Here is a 21,570-nt window from a genome sequence, read left to right as displayed (position 1 = left end):
TATATTCCTTTCTCTACCTAGCCATTATCACTTCCTGTCTCAACTTTCCTAGTGCTGGAATTAAAGGTGTGTGCCACTACTGCCTGGCTCTGTTTCTCTTTTAGACTGGATTAATCTTGTGTAGCCCAGTGTGGCCTTGAACTCACAGAAATCTAGATGGATCTCTGCCTCTGCCTCCCAAGTGCTAGGATTAAAGGTGTGTGCGACCACTGCCTGCCCTCTTTGGCTAACTCTGTGGCTGGCTCTGTCCTCCATTCTTTAGGCAAGCTTCATTTCTTAGATTGTAAACAATATATCACCACAATAGGCATTCCAAAATCAAAAGTAAAGGGCTTCTCAACATCCATGTGGCTACCCCTTAGTGGCAGCCATGTGGCTTGGCCAAAACTAGAGCCCCACAGCAGACACACCTGTATCTACCACAAGCATGTGGCTCTGGTTTTTATTAAGACCAATTAGGATTCGTGCAACAGTCTATACTGATATGATATACTGATAATGGGCTAACCTTAAGCCTGCTTTGTGATTTGAGTTGTTGGAAGTCCTTGGCCAAAGGACACAAACTAAATTCATTTGGTTTGACTCTCTTTCATGCCCAGCTCATCTGTATAGAGAACAGAAATGTGGAGTGATGGAAGGAATGGGTAATGTTCAGACTTAACGGTTAGATGGAGTTGGGATGGTGGGAGGGATGAGAGCTAAGACCACTCACTCTGTGGGCTGTGACGGCCATAACAGAGCACTCTTCATGTGCTCACATCCTATGCATTATTTAAGTTCAATGATCTCTGTGTCTTTGGTCCTTGTTTCTATTCTGCCAGCTCTCTTCAGAGTCTAAGCATGCTGCTGTGGTAGATACAGGTGTGTCTGCTGTGGGGCTCTAGTTTTGGCCAAGTCCTCCCCACTCCAGTAAGTTTTGTACATATTTAATTTATTTCAGTCAGTTTTTGGTTCTGTGATTTAAAAATATTTTGTCACATATTATAGGTATGTAGCTGTATGAAGATTCCTGAAATTATCTGCGTACTTTAAGCTAATTATAAGTAACTTGTATTCCTTAGTGATTGAAAAGTAGCACATGGCTCACAGGAAGAGGAAACCTTGATAAGTCATACTACAAGAACTATAAACATTGAGACTGTACCCCTATAGCTTCTTTGTGAGGCTGATGTCATGTCATGTCACCTGATGGGGTAATGGCTGGATACTTGACAGCAAAATAGTGACTTCACAGCTTAACGTGGAACTACTAGAAGCACAGTAGCCATAAAGTAGCAGAGCAGTCAGGACTGCTGCAAAGAGTCAGGGCAAAGTGCATTGGCCTGTGGGGAGAATAGGGTGCAGCCGCATCTGAGGCAGAGTTGCAAGGCAGAGTGGCCAGTGGCCTGGCTGTGGGTAGAGTGTGGTCCCAGAGACTAAAAGTGCAATGTAAAAGGTGAGATCCCAGGATGAAAATGAAACAGAAACCTATTTGTAATTTCTATGGTATCTTAGGTCTTGGTAATGAACGAGAGCCCTTTTACTAGAAGTTAAGGCACATTGCAGTGTTTTTCAGAAGGTGGAGGCTTTTAGGATGTCAGAGGGAAGTCTTCAGCTCTGCCATGTACTTAGAGGAAACATAGATGGACACCAGATACCTGGTCCTGGGAAAAGTCTTTACTTATCTCGTTATTTATTCCCTGGGATGTGCTTCTTTCCCACTAGAAATCCTATGAGGTCGCTGTAGTCTGTGTCTCCAGGCAGCTGCCCTGCCTGTCTCTCACAGGTCCTCCTCTCGGATCCTTTTTCCTCAAGGGAGCAGTCCTTGAAGTCTGCCCTTTACTGGGGGCATGTTTTTTATTGAGCACAGAATATGTGCAGTCTGGATAATGGATTCTAAGTGAGAGACTGTGTTAGAACTTCTCAAGTCAATTAATGTAATAAGTCTTTTTTTTTTTTTAATTTCAGATTTTACCAGATGTTGCAAGGACTCTGGAATCCTTATGGTAGTAAAATGCCGGAAAGAAAATTCTGCATTGAAAGACTGTCTAACTGCTTAGTAAGTAGTCACCTCAGTGCTGGTTGGTCATAGAATGTTACTTAGTTCATTACCTGTGATGTGTTCTGTGCCTCCTCCACCAAGTGCTTCATGTTGTTGGTTAAGACATCAATATGTTACAGGTTATTCTAGAAGAGAAAAAGACATTTAGGAAGGAATTTCTTTGAATTTACATTTGTCAGAATTATATGTATGATTTTCCACACGGTTTAACAAATCCTCTTCTACAACAGGGTGGTTTATAGAATTAGTACAGCCTGCTTTTTAGTTCTTCCAATGAAAAGCTGCTGAACTAGACAATCCCTAGAGACTCTCCAGCCTGTCGATCAACTTGCTGAATTGTTGTTTCAACTCCTAGGAAAGTTGGCAGCAAATGATATGAAAGCTATAAAAGTAAATTTCGATTTCTGAAGCTTATCAAATTAAAAAGTATTATGTGTTTATGATGTGTATGTGCGTGCATGTGCGTGCACCTCACAGTGTGTGTGGAGGTCAGAGGACAACTCTCAGGAATTGATTCCTTCACTCCTTCCACTGTGGGATCTGGGGATCGAACTCAAGTCATAGGATTTTACTTGCTGAGCCATCTCATCAGCCCTAGTCAGTTCTCTTGAAACAGCATTTTAATATCATAGTGACGAGTACTCCACTGCCGGTTCTCAACTCGTTGCTATTGGTTTTAAGATAGGGTCTGGGTGTGTAGCTCTAGCTAGCCTGGACTTCACTGTGTAGCCTAGGCTGGCCTTGAGCTTAGCCTGATCCTTTTGCCTCTACCTTCTGAGGGCTAGAATTATACCTGGGAGCTACCAGTCTCAGCTCAGTTCCTTAATTCTTTAAATGAGAGTATGCAGATTTCAGGGTGGTGGTACACACCTTTACTCGCAGCATTCAAGAGGCAGCATTAGGAGATCTCTGGGAGTTCAAGGCCAGCCTAATCTACAGAGTGAGTTCTAGGACATCCAGAGCTACATAGTGAGAACCTGTCTAGAAAAAAAAAAAAAAAAAAAAAAGAAAGAAAGAAAGGAAGGGGAAGGGATGAAGGAAGGAGCAGATTTCATTGAATGCAGGTGCTTTTTTTTCTATTTTTAAAAAAGATATATTTATTTTATGTTTATAAGTGCATGTACATATATAATCTGCATGTACAACTTTATGCCAGAAGAGAGCATCAGATCCCACTATAGATGGTTGTGAGCCACCATGTGGTTGCTGGGAATTAAACTCAGGACCTCTGGAAGAGCAGCCAGTTGTTGCAGGAATCTTAAAAGTTCTTATTAATAAAATCAAACCCAGATGCGAGTTATTGGGGTCCATGCTGGTAGATCAGAGAGACAGAACAAACCACAGCTATCTCACCTCGCCAGATCCTCAGCTGGTCCTGTTTCCTCGGACTGGAGGCCTCTGAGTTCTCATCCGGAATGGGTCTCAGCTGAACTGTGTTGCTCCATAGCCTGAAAGCTTAACCAGGCCAAATGCTTAACCAGCCAAATGCCTAACCAGCCAAATGCCTCTAGTTTCTGTTCCTCAGGCCTTATATATCTTTTTGCTTTCTACCACCACTCCCTGGGATTAAAGGCTGGCTTTCTGGGATTAAAGGCGTGTCACCATGCTTGGCTATTTCCAATGTGGCCTTGAACTCACAGAGATCCAGAGGGATTTCTATCTCTGGAATGCTAGGATTAAAGGTGTGAGTGCCACCATTTTCTAGCCTTTGTATCTAGTGGCTGTCTGTTCTCTGACCCCAGATAAATTTATTAGAATACACAATACCACCACATTTCCTCTCTTTTTGTCTAAAATTAAAGAAAGCTTATAACTAATACAAGAAAAACTATCTAATAAGTATATACAATATATACAGACAAAAATTACATTAATGATGTCTAGTCCATTAACATTTGACAGATTCAGATAAAAACTCCATTATATATATTAACAATGTCCAGTCCAGTAACATCTGATAAACTCAGACCAAAAAATTTTCATTACTTATTTAAAACAAGTAGTTCCTTTTTAAAAGTAGATTCCATAATCTCCCTTTTTATCTTATCATATCCATATTCTCTCTTTTTTCTTTTCCTAATACATTCAGTAGTCTACCTTTTGTCATTTTTATATCTTCCCCTTTTCTTCAGTGTAGATTCAATGATCTACCTATTTATCCTATTTCTTTTTTCTCAGAGTAGATTCGATGATCTATCTCATATCTATATTCTCTTTTTCTTTTTGCTTTCTAGGGGTGAAGATATCTTTAGCGAATCTTGAAAAGAAAATTTTTAGGTTAATCATCAAGTCCTGTATCATTTGTCCATTCTCTGCATAAAAGGAAAGTTCAGGGCTTGTTTCAAGTCCTTGTTCGAGTAGTCTGTCAGGCTGTATCATCTCAGCTAGTCCTCTCGAAATTGTCTTGACCAGTTTGTAGTCCAAAGTCGATTTTTCCATGGTGTTAATCGGCATAATGGCTTTATCATAGTCCATGTGGAATCATCATTGTAGGATCCTGTCATCTTTTTGAAGATTTCAAAAAAGTCACTGTTAGGCGTAGTCATGGTTTCCTGCGGATTGCTTTTTTTTTTTTTTGCCTCCTCTGTGGTTTGGAGCAATCACAGTCTGATAAATGTCTGTCTCTTGGAACCATGAACATTCTTCCCTAAAACAGAAAATCTTCACAATAATTTCTCCCCACCATTTGTCTTGCCAAACTTTTCCAAACTGACCTTTGCCGATGCTTTCTTGTAACACGATGGTCTTGGCAATTCTTCTCTGAACCAGGAGCAGTAAACCCTTCGTCCCAGGTAGCAGCATCACCACAGTCACCAACACGATGAGAAGGAGCTGGCAACGTGGAGCAGTAGCCACTGCTTCCATGGTCCCACCACTGTTTGTGGCTCACTCCGGGCCAAAGCTTCTCCCAAGCCTCCTAGGCCGGCCTCAAAGTCGGGATCTTCCTGCCTCTGTCTCCTTCAGCAAATCCTACCAGCATGCGCCACTACAACTGACTTAGTGTAGCTTGGGCCTGAGCTGGGGCTCACAAGGCCACAGGCAAACAGCTTTTTCATGAAATCGTAACACGAACGTTGGGCGCCAGATGTTGCAGGAATCTTAAAAGTTCTTATTAATAAAATCAAACCCAGATGCGAGTTATTGGGGTCCATGCTGGTAGATCAGAGAGACAGAACAAACCACAGCTATCTCACCTCGCCAGATCCTCAGCTGGTCCTGTTTCCTCGGACTGGAGGCCTCTGAGTTCTCATCCGGAATGGGTCTCAGCTGAACTGTGTTGCTCCATAGCCTGAAAGCTTAACCAGGCCAAATGCTTAACCAGCTGAACTGTGTTGCTCCATAGCCTGAAAGCTTAACCAGGCCAAATGCTTAACCAGCTGAACTGTGTTGCTCCATAGCCTGAAAGCTTAACCAGGCCAAATGCTTAACCAGCCAAATGCCTAACCAGCCAAATGCCTCTAGTTTCTGTTCCTCAGGCCTTATATATCTTTTTGCTTTCTACCACCACTCCCTGGGATTAAAGGCTGGCTTTCTGGGATTAAAGGCGTGTCACCATGCTTGGCTATTTCCAATGTGGCCTTGAACTCACAGAGATCCAGAGGGATTTCTATCTCTGGAATGCTAGGATTAAAGGTGTGAGTGCCACCATTTTCTAGCCTTTGTATCTAGTGGCTGTCTGTTTTCTGACCCCAGATAAATTTATTAGAATACACAATACCACCACAGCCAGTGCTCTTAACCGCTGAGCCATCTCTCCAGCCCCCTTTTGTTTTCATCTCCATATGGGTTTATTATATACATTATTGACAAATATCCCAACATATTTTAGTAAGTTAATTGATAGTTGTGAGATTTTAATTTTGGCAAGCTGTTGTTCCCTCCATTTTTCCAAATGCAGCCCTTGAAACATAAATATGAGTGTGGTGTAATATTTCTTAGGAGAATGAATTAAAAAGTAATGCTTTTCTGAATCCCTTACTTGTTTTTAAGAACAAATTTTAATTTAGAATCCCACAGTTGGGAGGGACAAGATTATCCAGACCCATCACCCACCTCTGCAGTTAGAGATGAGGAAAGCCACCAACAGTTTGTATGCTTTTCTCTGAGGCAGTCTCAGCCGTGAGGTCGCTGGCATAAGCCCTTCACTGTGGAGGAGTGGCTTCTGGCCCTGCTCCCTAGCGTGCCTCAGATAAGCTTCTCTTTCTCTTAAACGTATGCTTTTGTAGGAACACGAATGTTTGACAGAAATGCAGTAAGCCAAGGTAGCACTAACGCAGCCGGCACATTTAAAAGAAACAGAGATGAGCACAGCCGGGAGGACCCACAGGCTGCCTGGGGGTGAAAGTTGAAGGAAAAAAACAGGGCCTGACTGCTTCCGGTATGGTGGGCAAGGTTTATTGAGATAGGAAGGAAGGGTCCAGACTGAACTGGGCCGTGAAAGAGGGGGTTGTGTGTGGGGGGGGGCGGAGGTGGGGGCAAACAGACCAAGAGAGATCTAGGAGCAGTCAGCCAGCAGCCAAGAGAGCACTACCAAAATGGCTGAGTTCTGCAGGGAAGAGAAACTAGGGGAGCGGAAGCTAAGCCTGGCCCTGGGAGGGAGGGGTTTAGGGTAAGTGGCCAATGCGAAGTGCTGGGAGGAGCCACAGGTACTGAGGGAGACTTGTCCCTTGTCTCTGGGTTCTGACAAGTGTTAGTGAGGCTTTCACATGAGACGACATGGATATGACTCAAGTAGGGTCTGCCCTGGCTAGAATACTGAGTCCTAACGAAAGTAGGAGTGCGTGGGGAAGCTTCACACAAAAAGCACCCGCTGAACAGACCTTTTTCCTGCAAGATCAAATGTGCTGTACTGAGAGAATGGAGAGATGTGCCTAGAGGTCTGCAGACCACTGGAGGATGGCATTGCACAGCCTTAACAGCACCCAAGCCCCACACTTTCCGGGCAGGTGGAAGTGAGTAGCTCCCTTACCCTAAGTGCCTCAGTTTCTCAAGGGGCGCATGCCTTTGCCTTGCTGCGTCACACCCAGCCAAGTGTGCGGTTCCCAGCCACCCTGTCCACAGGGACTCTGGGCGTGGGAAGACAGGCGACTCTTGAATCCCGAGGCCTCTGATGCTTTTCCCACTGGAGTCCTTTGTGCTAGAACCATCTGTGTTTCACACTCCAGCTTGAACCCTTAGGAAACCTAAGACAGGGAAACCTCTGTGCCTCCTCTTCCCCAGAATGCAGCCCTGCCTTCTGTCATAGCTCAGAAGGCTACACTGCATACACACCTAAATTCCTCACTGCTGTGTATTGTCCTTGAGAGTGACAGGAAGCCCTCCTGAGATGACTGAAGGTCAGCACACCAAATAATAAAGGCTTCCAGTGAATAAACAGCCCTTAACAAACACTTTGCAGTTTTGTGCTTTGTTCCCACATGGGAACAGGTCTAGGCGAACAGCCAGAATTCCCAGCCTGGGAGGTTCCTGGCCACATAGGCTCATCTGCAGAGGCTGGAGAGCATCCCAGTGTAGCTCGATTAATCTGCTGGTCATAGATAGAACCTGGCTCTTCCTGTCTGTGTACAGGAAGCTGGTGAGCAGTGTTGGGGAAAACTACAAATGTGTGCAGTTCTGGTGACAAGCACACCAATGCTTCGTGTATCGGAGACCATCTGCTCAGCACTTAGTGCCTGAGCACTGAACCTGGTCATGAGCCAGCTGGAATTTCTTCCATGAGCCTCAAATTTCCCTCACCCTGGTAACTTCCAGTGCCAGTGTGTGCTTCCTGTGTGACCTTATAAAAGGCACCAGAGTCCTGCAGTGGGAGGAAAAGGTGTTTGAGAGGTGTATTGCAAACCACCCCTGCAGTAGCAGGTCACCTTTGTTAAGTCTGTGGGTGATGCCTATGAAAACCAAGTTTCCCCCATAAACTGCAGCTGCCTTTCCTAGACTTCCAAGGACCACTTGACTCTCAACCAGTTTTCATAGGCGAAGGTAGTACACAGAACAGGCCAGCACCTGCAAAGCCTTGCAGTCAATCCAGAATTTTCATGGGAATGAAAACTAAAGATTTGCTCTCGTTGTGATTGTCTTAACCTTGGCCAGGAGACCATTCTTTCTCATGTCACACAGGATTATAACAATTGCCTCATCTCCCACAGTGCCCATTCCAGATATGTTGGGAATATGGAAGGAGTGGGGATGACCTTGGACATATGATGCCTGTGCTCCACGGAGTGTCATTGCTCTCAGCCCTGGAGGAGGAACCATGTCTGATGTCATTCTGTCTTGCCTCATCAGAGAAATCCTTCACACTTTCTCAGCCTAGAATCTCTGACTTTTCTCCAAAAGTACAGTGAAGATGCCAGAGAGTAGAACATGATGATGCATGCTTATAATCACAGTAGTCAAAGGGCTGACATAAGTTTGCTGCTAGTTCAAGGCTGGTCCAGGCTACACTGTAAAATTCTGGAAGTGTGTGCTTGGTGTGTGGGGGTGCCCAAGAAGAATTTTTAAAAATGTTTTATGGGAAGCCAGTTATGAAATCCATTTATTACAGGAATTACAAAATGAATATTTCCCTCAGGAGTTGTTTTGACTACTGTAAAACCATCCCGAGTAGTACTTGGGTAGCCATGGTAACAGAAAAATGGAGAAGAGGTAGGGGTTAGAAATGCTGTTGCTTATCCAGCAGTGAAACACTGCTTATTAAAACAAATAATACAAGTCAAAAATCTGACCACATCTTAGTTATGAGATCTGGGTTTGGTAAAGTTACAATGGGGGATTTCTACTTGATCATGATAGAGAAGCATGATGAACAGGTAAATGTCTTAAACTCTCAGTGACTCAAATTTGAAAAATTGTTAGATTATTTTACATATATATACTAGTCTGGGTTCTCTAGAGGAACAAAACTGATAGAATGATTCTATATTAAAAGAGGATTTATTAGCATAGCTTACAGGTTGTGGTCCAGCTCGTCTGTCAGTGGCTATCTCTGACAGAAGGACCAACGTCAGTAGGTGTTCAGTCTTTGAGGCTTGTGGGGGACCTACCCCCACTTTTTCCCCAGGGTACTCTTGAATAGGGAGAAGTAAGAAATATTTAGATAGAAATATAGAAGGGAGAGAGACAGATAGAAACACAGAATAGCCTCTGGAGGGCCTGGATCCTTATCCACCAGCCCCTTTTGTCTCTTCTAAAGAGCTATTTAGAGAAATGCCAAGGGGTGGAGCAAAAGACCTCCCCCAGCACAGACAAGTGCAGACTTTTCCAAACACCTGATAACCACGCACGTGGTCAATCCATACCCTTATGCAGACCTACTGGGTATAGCAAGCTCAGATCTCACTTGAAACCCACAGAGCCTGGATGTCTTAGCTGGTCTTTGGCCTGTGTTGGATCCTGAAGAAGTATGTTCTACTGCCAGTGAATGACAGCCTCAGTAGCCAGATAGATGGACTTAGTTATTTAGCATGGAGAGTGAGGGCAAGCAGGCAAAAGGCAAATTCTTCCTTCTACCATGTCTGTTTTTATAGGCTGCCACCAGAAGGTATGGCCCAGACTCAGCGTGGGTCTTCTGACCTCAAATGATACAATCAAGAAAATCCCCCCACAGGTTTGTCCAGCTGCTTGAATTTTAGTTGATTTTAGATGTAGTCAAATTGAGAGCCAAGATTAGCCATCACAAGCCCTCCCTTTGTTAACTTGACACATAATCACCTCTCCTTATATTATTTTTAGTTTCTAAATCAAAACAAAAACCAGGCCATAATGACGCTTAACATGATATAACCATCCTGTTAATATATAATAACAGTGAATGCATTATATATTTTTCAAATACCTAAGAGTTTTACTGTTAGTCTTTCTCCCATCCTTTCCCACATGGACCTAAAGCCTTTACAAAGATAACTGTTTATAGTGGAAATTAATGAGGCAATTCCACGTAGTTTATCTGATAGTCAAAAGAGGTTTATTTTGGGTAAATTTACAGCAAGCAAAGGGGTCAGTTATGGGATCCAGGAGAGGTGAGGTGCAGTCCAATGCAGTTCTTAGGAGAACTCTGATTTGGTCTGCAGTCCAGCATCCAGGATCATGAGGTAGCCAAGAGAAAGCGAGCATGTACACATCTCAGGTCTTAAGGGGTCCCCGTCTTGGCCATGCCCAAGGAAGGGGGCAGGTACCTAGTAATTACCTGCTGCCTACTAGGGGTGGTGCTTCAGGGGTGAAGCACAGACAACCACCCCTACAAGTGTTCACGGGGGAAAAGAACTAATATGACTTTCCAAAGTCTATTGGATATAGGTTCTGAATTGACAGTGATTCTGGGAGACCCCAAGAAGCACTGTGGCCCTCTAGTTAAAGGACAGACTTATAGAAGGCAGGTAATTAATGGAGTTTTGGCTAATGTCCTACTCACAGTAGGTACGATGGGTTCCTAGAATCAGCTTGTGATTATTTTCCAGTTCTAGAATGCATAATTGGAATAGATAGAAGTTGGCAGAATTCTCACATTGGTCCCATATCTGTGGAGTGAGAACTGTTAATGGTTGGAAAGGCCAAATGGAAACCATTTAGAGTTGCCTCTATCAAGAAAAGTAGTGAACCACAGGCAGTATCACATCCCTGTAGGAATGGTAGAAATTAGTGTCACCCTCAAAGACTTGAATGATTCAGGGTGGTGGCTTCTACTACATCTCCCTTTAACTGGCCTGTGCCGAAGACTGATGAATAGTGGAGAATGAGGTTTGGCTACAAAACCTTAATCAAATGGTGTCTTAGTCACTGTCTTATTGATGTGAAGAGACACCATGACCATTTAATTGGGGGCTTGCTTATAGTTTTAGAGGCAAGTTCATGACCATCATGCCAGGGAGCATACATAGCACAGGCAGGCGGGCATGGTGTTGGTGCAGTAGCTGAGAGCTTACATCTTATCTGAAAGTTGGAGACAGAGAGAAACAGACTGAGCCTGCCATGGGGTTTTGAAGCCTCAAAGCCCACCTCCAGTAACACACTCCTCCAAGGCCACACCCAATCCTTCCCAAAACAATTCTACCAATGAGGGATCTAGCATTCTAAAATGTGCCTATGGGGGCCATTCTCTGTGGTGATATGTTGTGTACCCCCAATATATTGTGTACCCTACTTATCTGGGGTCAGAGAACAGAGCAGCCACTAGATTAGACATAAAGGTCAGGCAGTGGTAGCATACACCCTTAATCCTAGCATTCTGGAGGCAGAGATCCATCCCGGACCCCTGTGAGTTCAAGGCTACACTAGAAACAGAGTCAGGCATGGTGGCACACACCTTTAATCCCAGCACTTGAGATCTCACACCTTTAACCCCAAGAAGTGATGGCAGGAAGCAGAAAGTTATATAAGGCATGAGGACAAGGAACTAGAGGCTTTTTAAGGTTTTAGGCTTTTTAGCAGCAGTTCAGTGGAGACACTTTTGGGTGAGGACTCAGGCTTCCAGTCTGAGGAAACAGGATCAGCTGAGGAGTTGGCGAGGTGAGGTTGGCTGTGGCTTGTTCTGTCTCTCTCATCTTTCAGAATTTACCCCCAGTATCTGACTCTGGGTTTTTTTAATTAATAAGATTATTTAGAAATTTGTGTTTTAATTCTTATTCAAACACCTTAAGTAGTGACTTCTAGTGCAGTTGCTGTACCAGATGTGGTGTCCTTACTTAAATAGATTGTACCTCTCGGTACATGGTATGCAGCAATTGATCTAGCAAATGCCTTCTTCTCAGTACCTGTCCACAAGGGCCACCACCAGCAGCAATTTGCTTTCAGTTGTCAAAGTCAGCAGTATACCTTTATAGTTTTACCTCAGTGGTGTATTAACTCTTCTGCCCCGTGTCATAGCTTAGTTTGAAGGGAATCTTGATTATTTGTCTCTAACACAAAATATCACACTGGTGCACTATATTGATGCTTATTGGACCAAGTGAGCAGGTGATAGCATCCACTTTGGACTTGTTGGTAACCATATGTGCATCAAAGGATGGGAAATAAATCCAACCAAATTTAAGGGCCTTCTACGGCAGTGAAATTCTTAGGAGTCTAGTGGTGTGGGGTATGCAGAGATATTCCTTCTGAGGTGAAGGATAAGTTATTGCCCCTGACCCTCCCACCACATTTAGTGGGCCTATTTGGATTCTGGAGTCAGCACATTCCCCACTTGGGTGTGTTGTTCTGGCCCATATACTAAGTGACTTGGAAAGCTGCTCGCATTGAGTGGGGCCTGGAACAGGCGACTCTTCAGCAGGTCCAGGCTGCTGGGCAGGCTGCTCTACCACTTGGACCATGTGGTCCAGTAGACCCAGTAGTACTTGTGGTGCCAGTGGCAGGTAGGGATGCTATTTGGAGCCTTTGCCGGCCCCTATAAGTGATTCATGGAAGAGACCTGTGTGATTTTGGAGCAAGGTTCTAGCCGTCATCTGAAGACTGCTATTCTCCCTCTGAAAGACAGCTCTTGGCTTGCTATTGGGTCTTAGTGGAAACTGAATATGTGATAGTGGGCCACCAAATTATCATGCAACCTGAGTTGTCCATCATGAGATGGGCACCATTATCTGACCAACCAAGCCTCAAAGTAGTACAAGCCCAGCAGCAACCCATTATCAGATGGAAGTAATATATATATATCATTTGACCCAAGCAGGTTCTGAAGGGACAAGCAAGTTTCATGAAGAATTTGCCCAAATGCCTGTGGTTTCTACTCCCATAATATGCATAATTTCATATCTCTAATTCATTAATTAAAATAACGTGTAAGACGAATTGCTAAACAGTCTTATTAATAAAAAAACCCAGAGCCAGATATTGGGGTGAAAACTGAGATCACAGTAGCAGAAAGAAGCCAGCTATGTTCTCACCCCTAGAAATCTTCAGCCTAAGACACAGCCACTTCCTGTGTGCTCACACCTATGTCTTCTCTGTCCCTGCCATCTCACTTCCTCTCTGCCCAGCTACATCACTTGTTCTTTCTGTCCATCTCTGTCACTTCCTGTCTGTTTGTATGGATCTCCAGACCTCTGTGGTTATCTACTGTTGGGATTAAAGGCGTGTGCCATCATGCCCAGATCTTTTCCCATTGTGGCCTTGAACTCAACAGAGATCAGATGAATCTGTGTCTCCCGAATGCTAGGATTAAAGGCATGTGCTACCATTGCCTGACTTCTATGTTAAATATAATGGCTGGCTTTTTACTCCGATCCCCAGGGAAGCTTTATTATGGTGCACAGTATATTGGGGGACACAATATATTGCCACAAACATGTTTTTAGTTGGACATAAATCTTCTGTAGAAACTCAGTCCTAGAGCAGAGTTGCAGGAGCAGTCGATAGAGAGGATAGCCTCGGCTCAGCTGGGTCAGTGAGCCTTTGGGGCTGTCCTCACGGTGAGAGTGGTTATGATGCACTATGTAACATTGACCGGGGCCTGCTGTACGGTATGCACTTAGTAAACAGGGACACTTTCTTATCTACTCTTATTTGACAGTATGAATATCTTTACATTTCCCACTCTCTAGAAATATGAAGTTCAGGGTCTAGTTTGTCATGGGGAGGGAGGACAGAAACTGTTGCTGTTGTTTAGAAGAGAGAAGAGCAACCAAAGAAACAAAGATGGATTTGACATTAGCTGAGGAAAAGTGCGAAGTTATGAAATTTTTCTTTGACATTAAGTCTCAGAATAAGTGCTCTTCTTTGTTAATTACTGTGGTGAGCCACAGTGTGCATGCGACTGCTGCTCCCCTTTAGGGACATGTTGAAACAGGAATGGTTCGTGCTCCTTTATTTCTGCCTCTCATCCTCCTTCTTCACTATACTGTGACCTACTTCTGGTTCTTCCAAAACTACTGAAGACTAATGTGCTCCTGATGGCCAAACCCAATAAGCAGTCCTTCCTCTATTACTCAAGTTTTTGATTGTTGAAGCTCTTTGGTTTCACTGGCAGTGATGTCTCGTTAGCCACTGTAGTTGGTCTTTCTTGTCGGATTTTCTCATGGGGACCACCAGCTCCTAAATAATGACATGGAGGCATTATTAATTATAAAAACTTGGCCTTTAGCTTAGGCTTGTTCTCAAATAGCTTTTATAACTTAATTAACCTGCTTCTATTAATCTACATTTTGCCACGTGACTTTTTACCTGTTGGCGCAGCCATATCTGATGGAAACAGCAAAAGCCATAAAGCCACCACAGCTGTATGACAAAGATCCAGCAAACCTGAGCTGCACAGTGGCCTCCAAGCCATTTTTGTTTTTGATCTCTGCATGTTGTATACTTGGGGACTTTTATATTTGTACAATTTGAGGATATTGGATTGATGGAAAATTTATTGTGAGTCATTTGTGCCTTCTCCCAGGAGCTCTGCTTTTGAGCTTCCCCAAGAAGTTCCTGAGCATACTACCTCTCCCACTTTAGGAAGATATCCTTATCTACTTGAAGGTCTTCTTACTTCTTGGAGGCTGTGATACACATACAAAAGCCAGAGGTCTCTTTCTGAAGCTATGATATATTCTTGAAACATCTGTCACCATAGTTACTCAGGAACAAGATAATAAAAGCAAAGTACACTTAAAAAGGTCAGCAAGATTCGATGAGCTAGAGGAGTTGGTCACAGAAGAGATTACAAGTCTCTTTTTACTATATACTCAGGCCATTATGTGGCATACACAGCAACAAAGTTAGATTAGCTGAAGTTACTTCAGCCCCTTACAGAAACTTATATTGATGGTCAAAGAATGTTGTGGAAAAATGATAAAAGGATGAGGTGTCAGGACCTCCCTTTGTTAGAAAAGTTAGCTCATGCAAAGCCACTGTGGTGTCTTATGACCAAAGAATAAAAGAATACCAGGATTAAACATATAAATAAATTCTGTAAAGTTATAAAATGTAAACATTGTATTATGCCAGAATTTGAATAATAACTGCAACAGCTTTGACCTGAAGATTTTTCTTGGGCACTCTGGCTATTAAGAGTTAATAATAAACTACTTAGGACGTTGCAAACTACCTGGGCTGGCTTGGAGATTTTCTTTCTATCTAGTGTCCTTAAAGACACAAAGGTAGGCAGCCTGAGAATGGGCTGTCATATGGATACTTAAAAATTGGGTTATGAGATTAATGAGTAAAAGTGATTGTAAAAGATAAGTCTTTATTGATGATGACTAAACTTGATTGTAAAAGATAACTCTGTTCTGTCACGGTTCATCAAATGACTAAACTTATGAACCCAGATGTGCAAGAGGAAAAGTTAAACACATGTCTGAAAACAAAAATATTATGATCTATGTTTTGAAACACATGACTCTATCCTTGTTTTCTGAATTCTGTATAAATAAAGAAGCACTCTGACAGCTAGTCAGTCAGGCTACAAGATTCTCTCAACCATCATACCTCGCTCATCCTTCCCTCATCAACTCCTTACTTCCTCTCTGGAACCTTGCCACTGCCAGGGCTGGCCTCTGTCAACCTGTCTTCCATTCTTTATGTCTGACTCCCTCCCTGTCTTGCTGGTGTCTCCTCGTGCGCCTAGATTCATCCCAAGTTCCTCTCTCTGCCCAGAAGTCCCGCCTGACCTCTCCTGCCTATCTACTGCCCATTCAGCTTTTTATTAAACCAACCACAGTGTCACATCTTCACACAATGCAAACAAATATCATGCAACATTTCCTCCTTTTTGTCTAAATAAAAAGAAAGGTTTTGCTGCCGGCGGTGGCGTACACCTTTAATCTCAGCACTTGTGAGGCAGAGCCAGGGGCCGATCTCTGTGAGTTCGAGGCCAGCCTGGTCTGCAGAGCGAGATCGAGGACAGGCACCAAAAGTATACAGAGAAACCCTGTCTATGGAAAAAAAAAAAAAAAAAAAAGGAAAGGTTTTTTTTTTTTTTTTTTTTATCTCTAATACAGTAAAACTATATACAGTAAGAACAATTATCAAGTAATGATTACATTCACAATGTCTAGTCCATTTGTGTTTGGCAAATTCAGAGAAATTACTATCTATCCTGTCTTGGTGAGTTCAAAGTTTCATACCTAAACCACATTCTATCATAACTTCTATTGCCTACCTAAAAATATCTTTTTAGACCTTAAGACATTTTCTTAAATAATTTATTTAAGCTTTTATGTATCTCATCCTTATAAACTTTACATCTCTTTTGTAAGTTTCTTTTTTGAATTTAGTAACAAGGAAAACAGCATAACTGTCGTAACTCTTCAATCCCATCAGAGACTCAAGAAGGATATAATATTACCTGAGTAAACAGGAAGTGCAGAGCAAACAACTTCCAAAACTATAGAAACGACAGAGACAGCTGGCTGTCTGGATAGTCACCCGAGTTCCTCTGTAATGTTGGGGCCTCCATCTTCAGCCTACAACCCCAGAATATCTGACAGACTTTTCTGTCAAGCAAGAATTTTGAAGGACTGTCCTGCCTACTTTGTCTTAGCAAAGTTTGGCAGTTGTTTTCTTTTGTGTCCTGCGTGTCCAGTTTGGACAGTATATTGTCAGCAATTGAGGCAAGGGCAGTTTCTTGCCCTAAGGCTAGCTTTGCCACTAAGAAAGCAAACTCCATATGGAGGTTTTTCGATGCCCACCAACCTTTTTTGAAGTAAATTGGTGCTGCCAGGAGCAGATCTGTCTCAATGTCATGAAAAGCCTTATGTTATTAAAACACCTTAAATGCCATATTCTGTGGGTGTTTGAAGACCATCTGTATATCTAAAATATCTCTGATTGACCTTGAAAATATATCTAACATGACTATAAGTTTGCTTGTTATAGATGACTATTAGCCTGTGTTTCTTAATTACCCTAAATAGTAATAATAACTTTGAAGGACTATAATTTTACATTATGTTGTTAAATGAGCTGCATAGGTACAATATCTTAGACAGGAGTAGAAACATATATACAGTATAACAAAAATAACCTTAAATTTGTATCATTATACAAAAATACTTGAAACTGCTGTGCAAAGTCTTTCTGTACGCTGTGAAAATATGCTGTTCCCATTGATTAGTAAATAAAGCTGTTTTGGCCTATGTCAAGAAAGCTTACAGCCAGGCAGGAAATCCAAGTAGAGATACAGAGAGAAGATGCCAGCCACCGCCCAAGAAGCAGCTAGATGCCAGCAGATTGGTGACACCACAGCCACGTGGCAACTTATAGATTATACAAAAATCCATACCAATTTAAAGTATTTGAGACTATACTGGTTGCTTTTTTTTTTTTTTAGTTTAAAAGTAGAGTCAATAATCTACCCTTTCTCCTATCATTCCTATATCCCCCCCCTTTTTCTTTTCAGAATGAGATTCCTAAATCTAATCTTCTTTTCTTAGTTTCCTCCCTGACCATGGCCAGTGACAACTTGCAACCAATCCTCCAAAATGATGATAAACATCCATAATCCGCTGAACAACCAAAAACTATCCACCCCACCTCTTAGAAATGTGGGTGTTGTGTTCTTAAAACTACTACTTGTTGTCTGGGGGTGACAGCATCTTTTAGGAGACCCTGAGAAAATTGGGATAAAGGTCAAGTTCTGGGATCGCTAGCTGTTATCTACTCTTGGTGTGGTGGGAAAGTGTAGGGTTTATCTGAAGTCCTGGCTGGAGTAGTCTGTGGAGGCTGGACCATCTCAGCTAGTAGCTTTAAAGTTGTTCTAGATGAAGATTTTACTGGAAGCTGTAACAGAGGCATTCTGAGAGGCTAGATCACCTGGGCAACTTGTCCTCATTGGTGTCTGGTCTTTTCGTTCTGAAAACACATTAACTTTTAAAGGTAACGTACATATCTGCATTAACACAGGTATGGAATGTGTGGTATGCACAAATCATCTAAAGGTGATTCTCTGTTCTATGTTTGAGCAGGTGGAAGACATCTGTCAACTTTATATATCTGTTTGGACTGTATAACCAAAATGTAATATGAATCTCTATCCATACCATATGAAAGGATGGCATGTAATAATAAGTCATGAGGACTCTGTAACCAACAAGATTTATTATGTCTCATCCAGTCTCAGAGCTGTTTCCATGTCAAGGGATCAGCATATACATTACCTCTCCTGTAGTCCTTCCTGGTTTCTTCCTTCATGTCCGCAGCCAAGATTTTTTAGGAGGTCTCCCCTGGTCAAATCTGATCTTTATTAATTTTGAAGGAATCCTGTGGAAACAAAAAGCATAACCTCTCCCCCAACACAACACATTTTCTGACTTCCACTCTGAAGTTAAGACATTCTTAAAATATATAGGCTGGTTTAATTCAGTAGTTTTTTTCCTGCCACAATCCATTCTCTCTTAGTAGCTGCCACTTTTTGTTCATTAGCATTAAAAAAATTCAAAGTCAACAAAGCACCATACAGGATCCAGATGCCCTGTGTATTCCCCATCCTTACATAGCTTATTCCTTTTACATTATTTTTTGAAAGAGTATTATTTTTAAACTATTTTTAAAATGACTGTCTATATCCATTTTCACTTTATTTTATTTTATTTTTAGCACCTAATACTGTACCTAACTGCTCAGAGGTTTCTTTTTCTTTCTTTTTTTTTTTTTTTTTTGGTCTGGACCTGAGTAACTGCAGTGTTCGCAGACTGTGCAAGCCAAGCCTTAAAGTGACCGACCAGACAAGAAGGGGTGGTTGCATGCAGAGAGACTATGGACTATGGCTCTAGGAACATGTAAAACCCTTGTGTGCATCTGCAGGCTCCTTTCGCCGCTCTGTTTAGCACATGGCGCTGGCAGCTGCCTCTGCCCCCTTTGGGTCCATAGGCACTGAGGGCTAGGTGTCCCAGCTTCACCTAACCATCCCAGCTGTGGGAAATTGCTGAGCAGAGTCTCTGCTAGTGGCAGCCAATTGTTGAGTGCTCGCAGAGAGGCCAAGGCAGTCAGGTAGTGACTTTGGTGGTGCTGGCTTGACTTCTTCTGTGTGGTTGTGCCATGTGTTGGAGTGCCAAATGTAGTTGGACTTCATTGTCGGACTTTCTCTTGGGGACCGCCAGTTCCCAACATGGAGACTTATTAATTATATTATTAATTATAAAAGCTTGGCCTTTAACTTAGACTTGTTCCCATCTAGGTCTTATAACTTAATTAACCATGTTTCTATTAATCTTCATTTTTCTTTTTACCTTCAATTCTGTATGTCCATCTTCCTCCCTGTCTGGTGTCTTCTTGTGCACCTAGATTTATCCCGAGTTCCTCTCTCTGCCCAGAAGTCCTGCCTAACCTCTCCTGCCAAGCTGTTGGCCATTCAGCTTTTTATTAAACCAATCACAGTGACATATTTTCACATAGTGTAAACAAATATCCTGCAACAGACCACACATTTCTCTGCTCCTCAATCTTGTCTCCCTTAAGCTCTTCCTTAAAGTTGGATTCTGTTAAGAATTTTAAATCCAAGTGTAGTTTTTACCCATGGATTAAATAACTACAGATCTCATTTTTCTGCTTTCCCTCATGTCCTAAATAGAACTTTTTTTTCCTTTTTTTTTTTTTTTTTTTGGTTCAGACTGTGTTATGTGGCTTCAATTATAGTTTTCTATATTCTAGAGTCCTCTGTCTCCTAACTTTAGTTATTTTCCAAATCAGTTTTTTTTCCCCCCTGTTGTATCCATACATCCCATCCCTTCCTTTGGGCTAATGGAAGCCCTCATCATTTCTTGCTTGAATAATATTAGTGATCCAATTTTAAAAACCTTTCTGTCCCTTTCAACCTACCTGCCATACACCACCAGTCATTCAAGAGTCTTCTGTTTGCAGTTAGTCCTGTCCTGTTGCTTTTGGGATAGATTGTTGTAGATTGGCATAAGTGGCCCATCATAATTAGGTCCCTGTGCACTCTATTTCTTGGGTTCTTTCTGCTGTGTGCATAATTCACTATGGGAGTACCAGTCCACTTGAAGTGACCTGTGCATATCATTCTGCCTTCACATGCACTTTTCAACATGCTCTTTTGTTGTTTCTGTGTCCTTACAAAACTCAAGCATGTTTTCGTGACACCTCCCCTTCCTCATGTTTCCATGCCCATCTTTGCACTTTTTATATTTTGTTAGTTCAGCCTTTGCCTGTTAAGCCATGGGCTCCTGGAATGTAGCATCATTTGTTCTATTCTGTGATAAGACTAAACTTAAGACTATATATTACTATACATTTTATTAATTACACATTTTAAAAACCTTTAGTTCTATTTTTCTTACTAGTTCATTAATGTTTATTTTGCCTTGCTGACTATTACTGAAAATGTCAACTTCTCAAGATTTAATCCCATGAATATCTGAATTTTGTTAAGGTTTAAATTGTATCTATTTTGAAATATTTTCATTTACTCCTTGTAGCTATAATGATCCAGCCTTCTATGAAGAATGCAAACTGGAATATCTCAAGGAAAGGGAAGAATTCAGAAAAACCGGAGTTCCTACTAAGAAGAGGCTGCAGAGGCTTCCTACAAGCATGTAGGTCAATATTGAGTCCAGGAAGTCACATCTTAATGGAAACCACTTGTAATATAAGCCAAAAATGATGGACCGAAACAATGTTTGCTCATCCTAATCATGAAAATACTTATTTTTTATGAAATAAAAAAATGTTTATTTCTGAGTTCTAGTTTATTAAATATGGGATAGGAGGAAAACTAAATGGAATGTTTTCCTGAAAAAAAGTTTTTAAACCAAGTCCTTTCACAACTGTAACTGCAGTCAGTGCCAGTGGTCTTAGAATTCTGTATGTGCATTACCTTCTGATTATGCAGGCTGATGGCTAGTGCGGGATCAAAGTACTAAAGCAAAGGAGCCAGCAGCTTTCAACCCTCATGCAGAGCACCACAGCTGTGGGCCAGAGCTCTTCTTCACTCCAGCACTTAGTATGCTACTGTGGACATCAGTTTCAGTGACTTACAACTTACCCAGCTTTGTCAGAATATGGGGCATGTAGGCGGGGCTTCAGGCTTGACATGGGCTTATTTGAAAACATAGCTGAGGTTGGGTGAATTAATTTTCTGAAACCTTTAATGGCAAAGTTTCTGCACTGTTTCTTGATCTTTTCAACTTTGTATAATCTTTGATTTTAAGATGTTGTCATGTTAAGTGTGAACTTCTGTTTTGTAACATTGGGGATTCACACTGGAGCAAAAACATTGTGGTTTTTGCTCCAGTGTGTTAATTTGGGCCTAGGCCTCCCCCCCCCCCCCCCCCCCCCCCCCCCGCTATTTTCTTAAACAGGAAGGTAAGATTTAGCTTTTGCTCCAATCCCATGAAAAGTTTTTCTCAGTCAAATGAAATGAGCTATGAATGTATGTTAATTTTCACACAGTACTCACCAAAGAACTATTTTACTTTGTTTGAAACTCAAAGAATCCATTCTCTCAGACCACAGATCAACCAACAATAGGTGGCCAGAGGCCAAAAACACAGTAAGTCTAGAGACTGCAGCCTGGGAAGAGGCAGGCACCATTACTCCTGTGCAGGCCCGTGGCACTGGTGGATTTTGTAATGCACACGACTACACTTCTTGTTTGCAGTGAC

General features: G+C 42.2%; 1 protein-coding gene across 2 annotated transcripts in view; it reads left to right on the top strand.

The window, feature by feature from the left end:
• Cmc1 (C-X9-C motif containing 1) overlaps window positions 1-20,647 on the top strand; it is an 87,802-nt gene extending 67,155 nt beyond the window's left edge. The window contains exons 3-4 of one of the 2 annotated variants that reach the window (XM_042281918.2): window positions 1,948-2,038; window positions 20,386-20,647. In XM_042281918.2, the coding sequence (XP_042137852.2) occupies window positions 1,948-2,038; window positions 20,386-20,506 (212 nt within the window). In that variant the 3' untranslated portion in view covers window positions 20,507-20,647. The remainder of the gene's footprint in view (window positions 1-1,947; window positions 2,039-20,385) is intronic. The other variant, XM_076577308.1, reaches the window with a different exon arrangement.
• Window positions 20,648-21,570: the final 923 nt, after the last annotated feature.

This window comes from Peromyscus maniculatus, chromosome 7 (assembly GCF_049852395.1).
Source record: "Peromyscus maniculatus bairdii isolate BWxNUB_F1_BW_parent chromosome 7, HU_Pman_BW_mat_3.1, whole genome shotgun sequence".
Classification (NCBI taxonomy): domain Eukaryota; kingdom Metazoa; phylum Chordata; class Mammalia; order Rodentia; family Cricetidae; genus Peromyscus; species Peromyscus maniculatus.
This window is presented reverse-complemented; position numbering and strand designations above follow the sequence as displayed.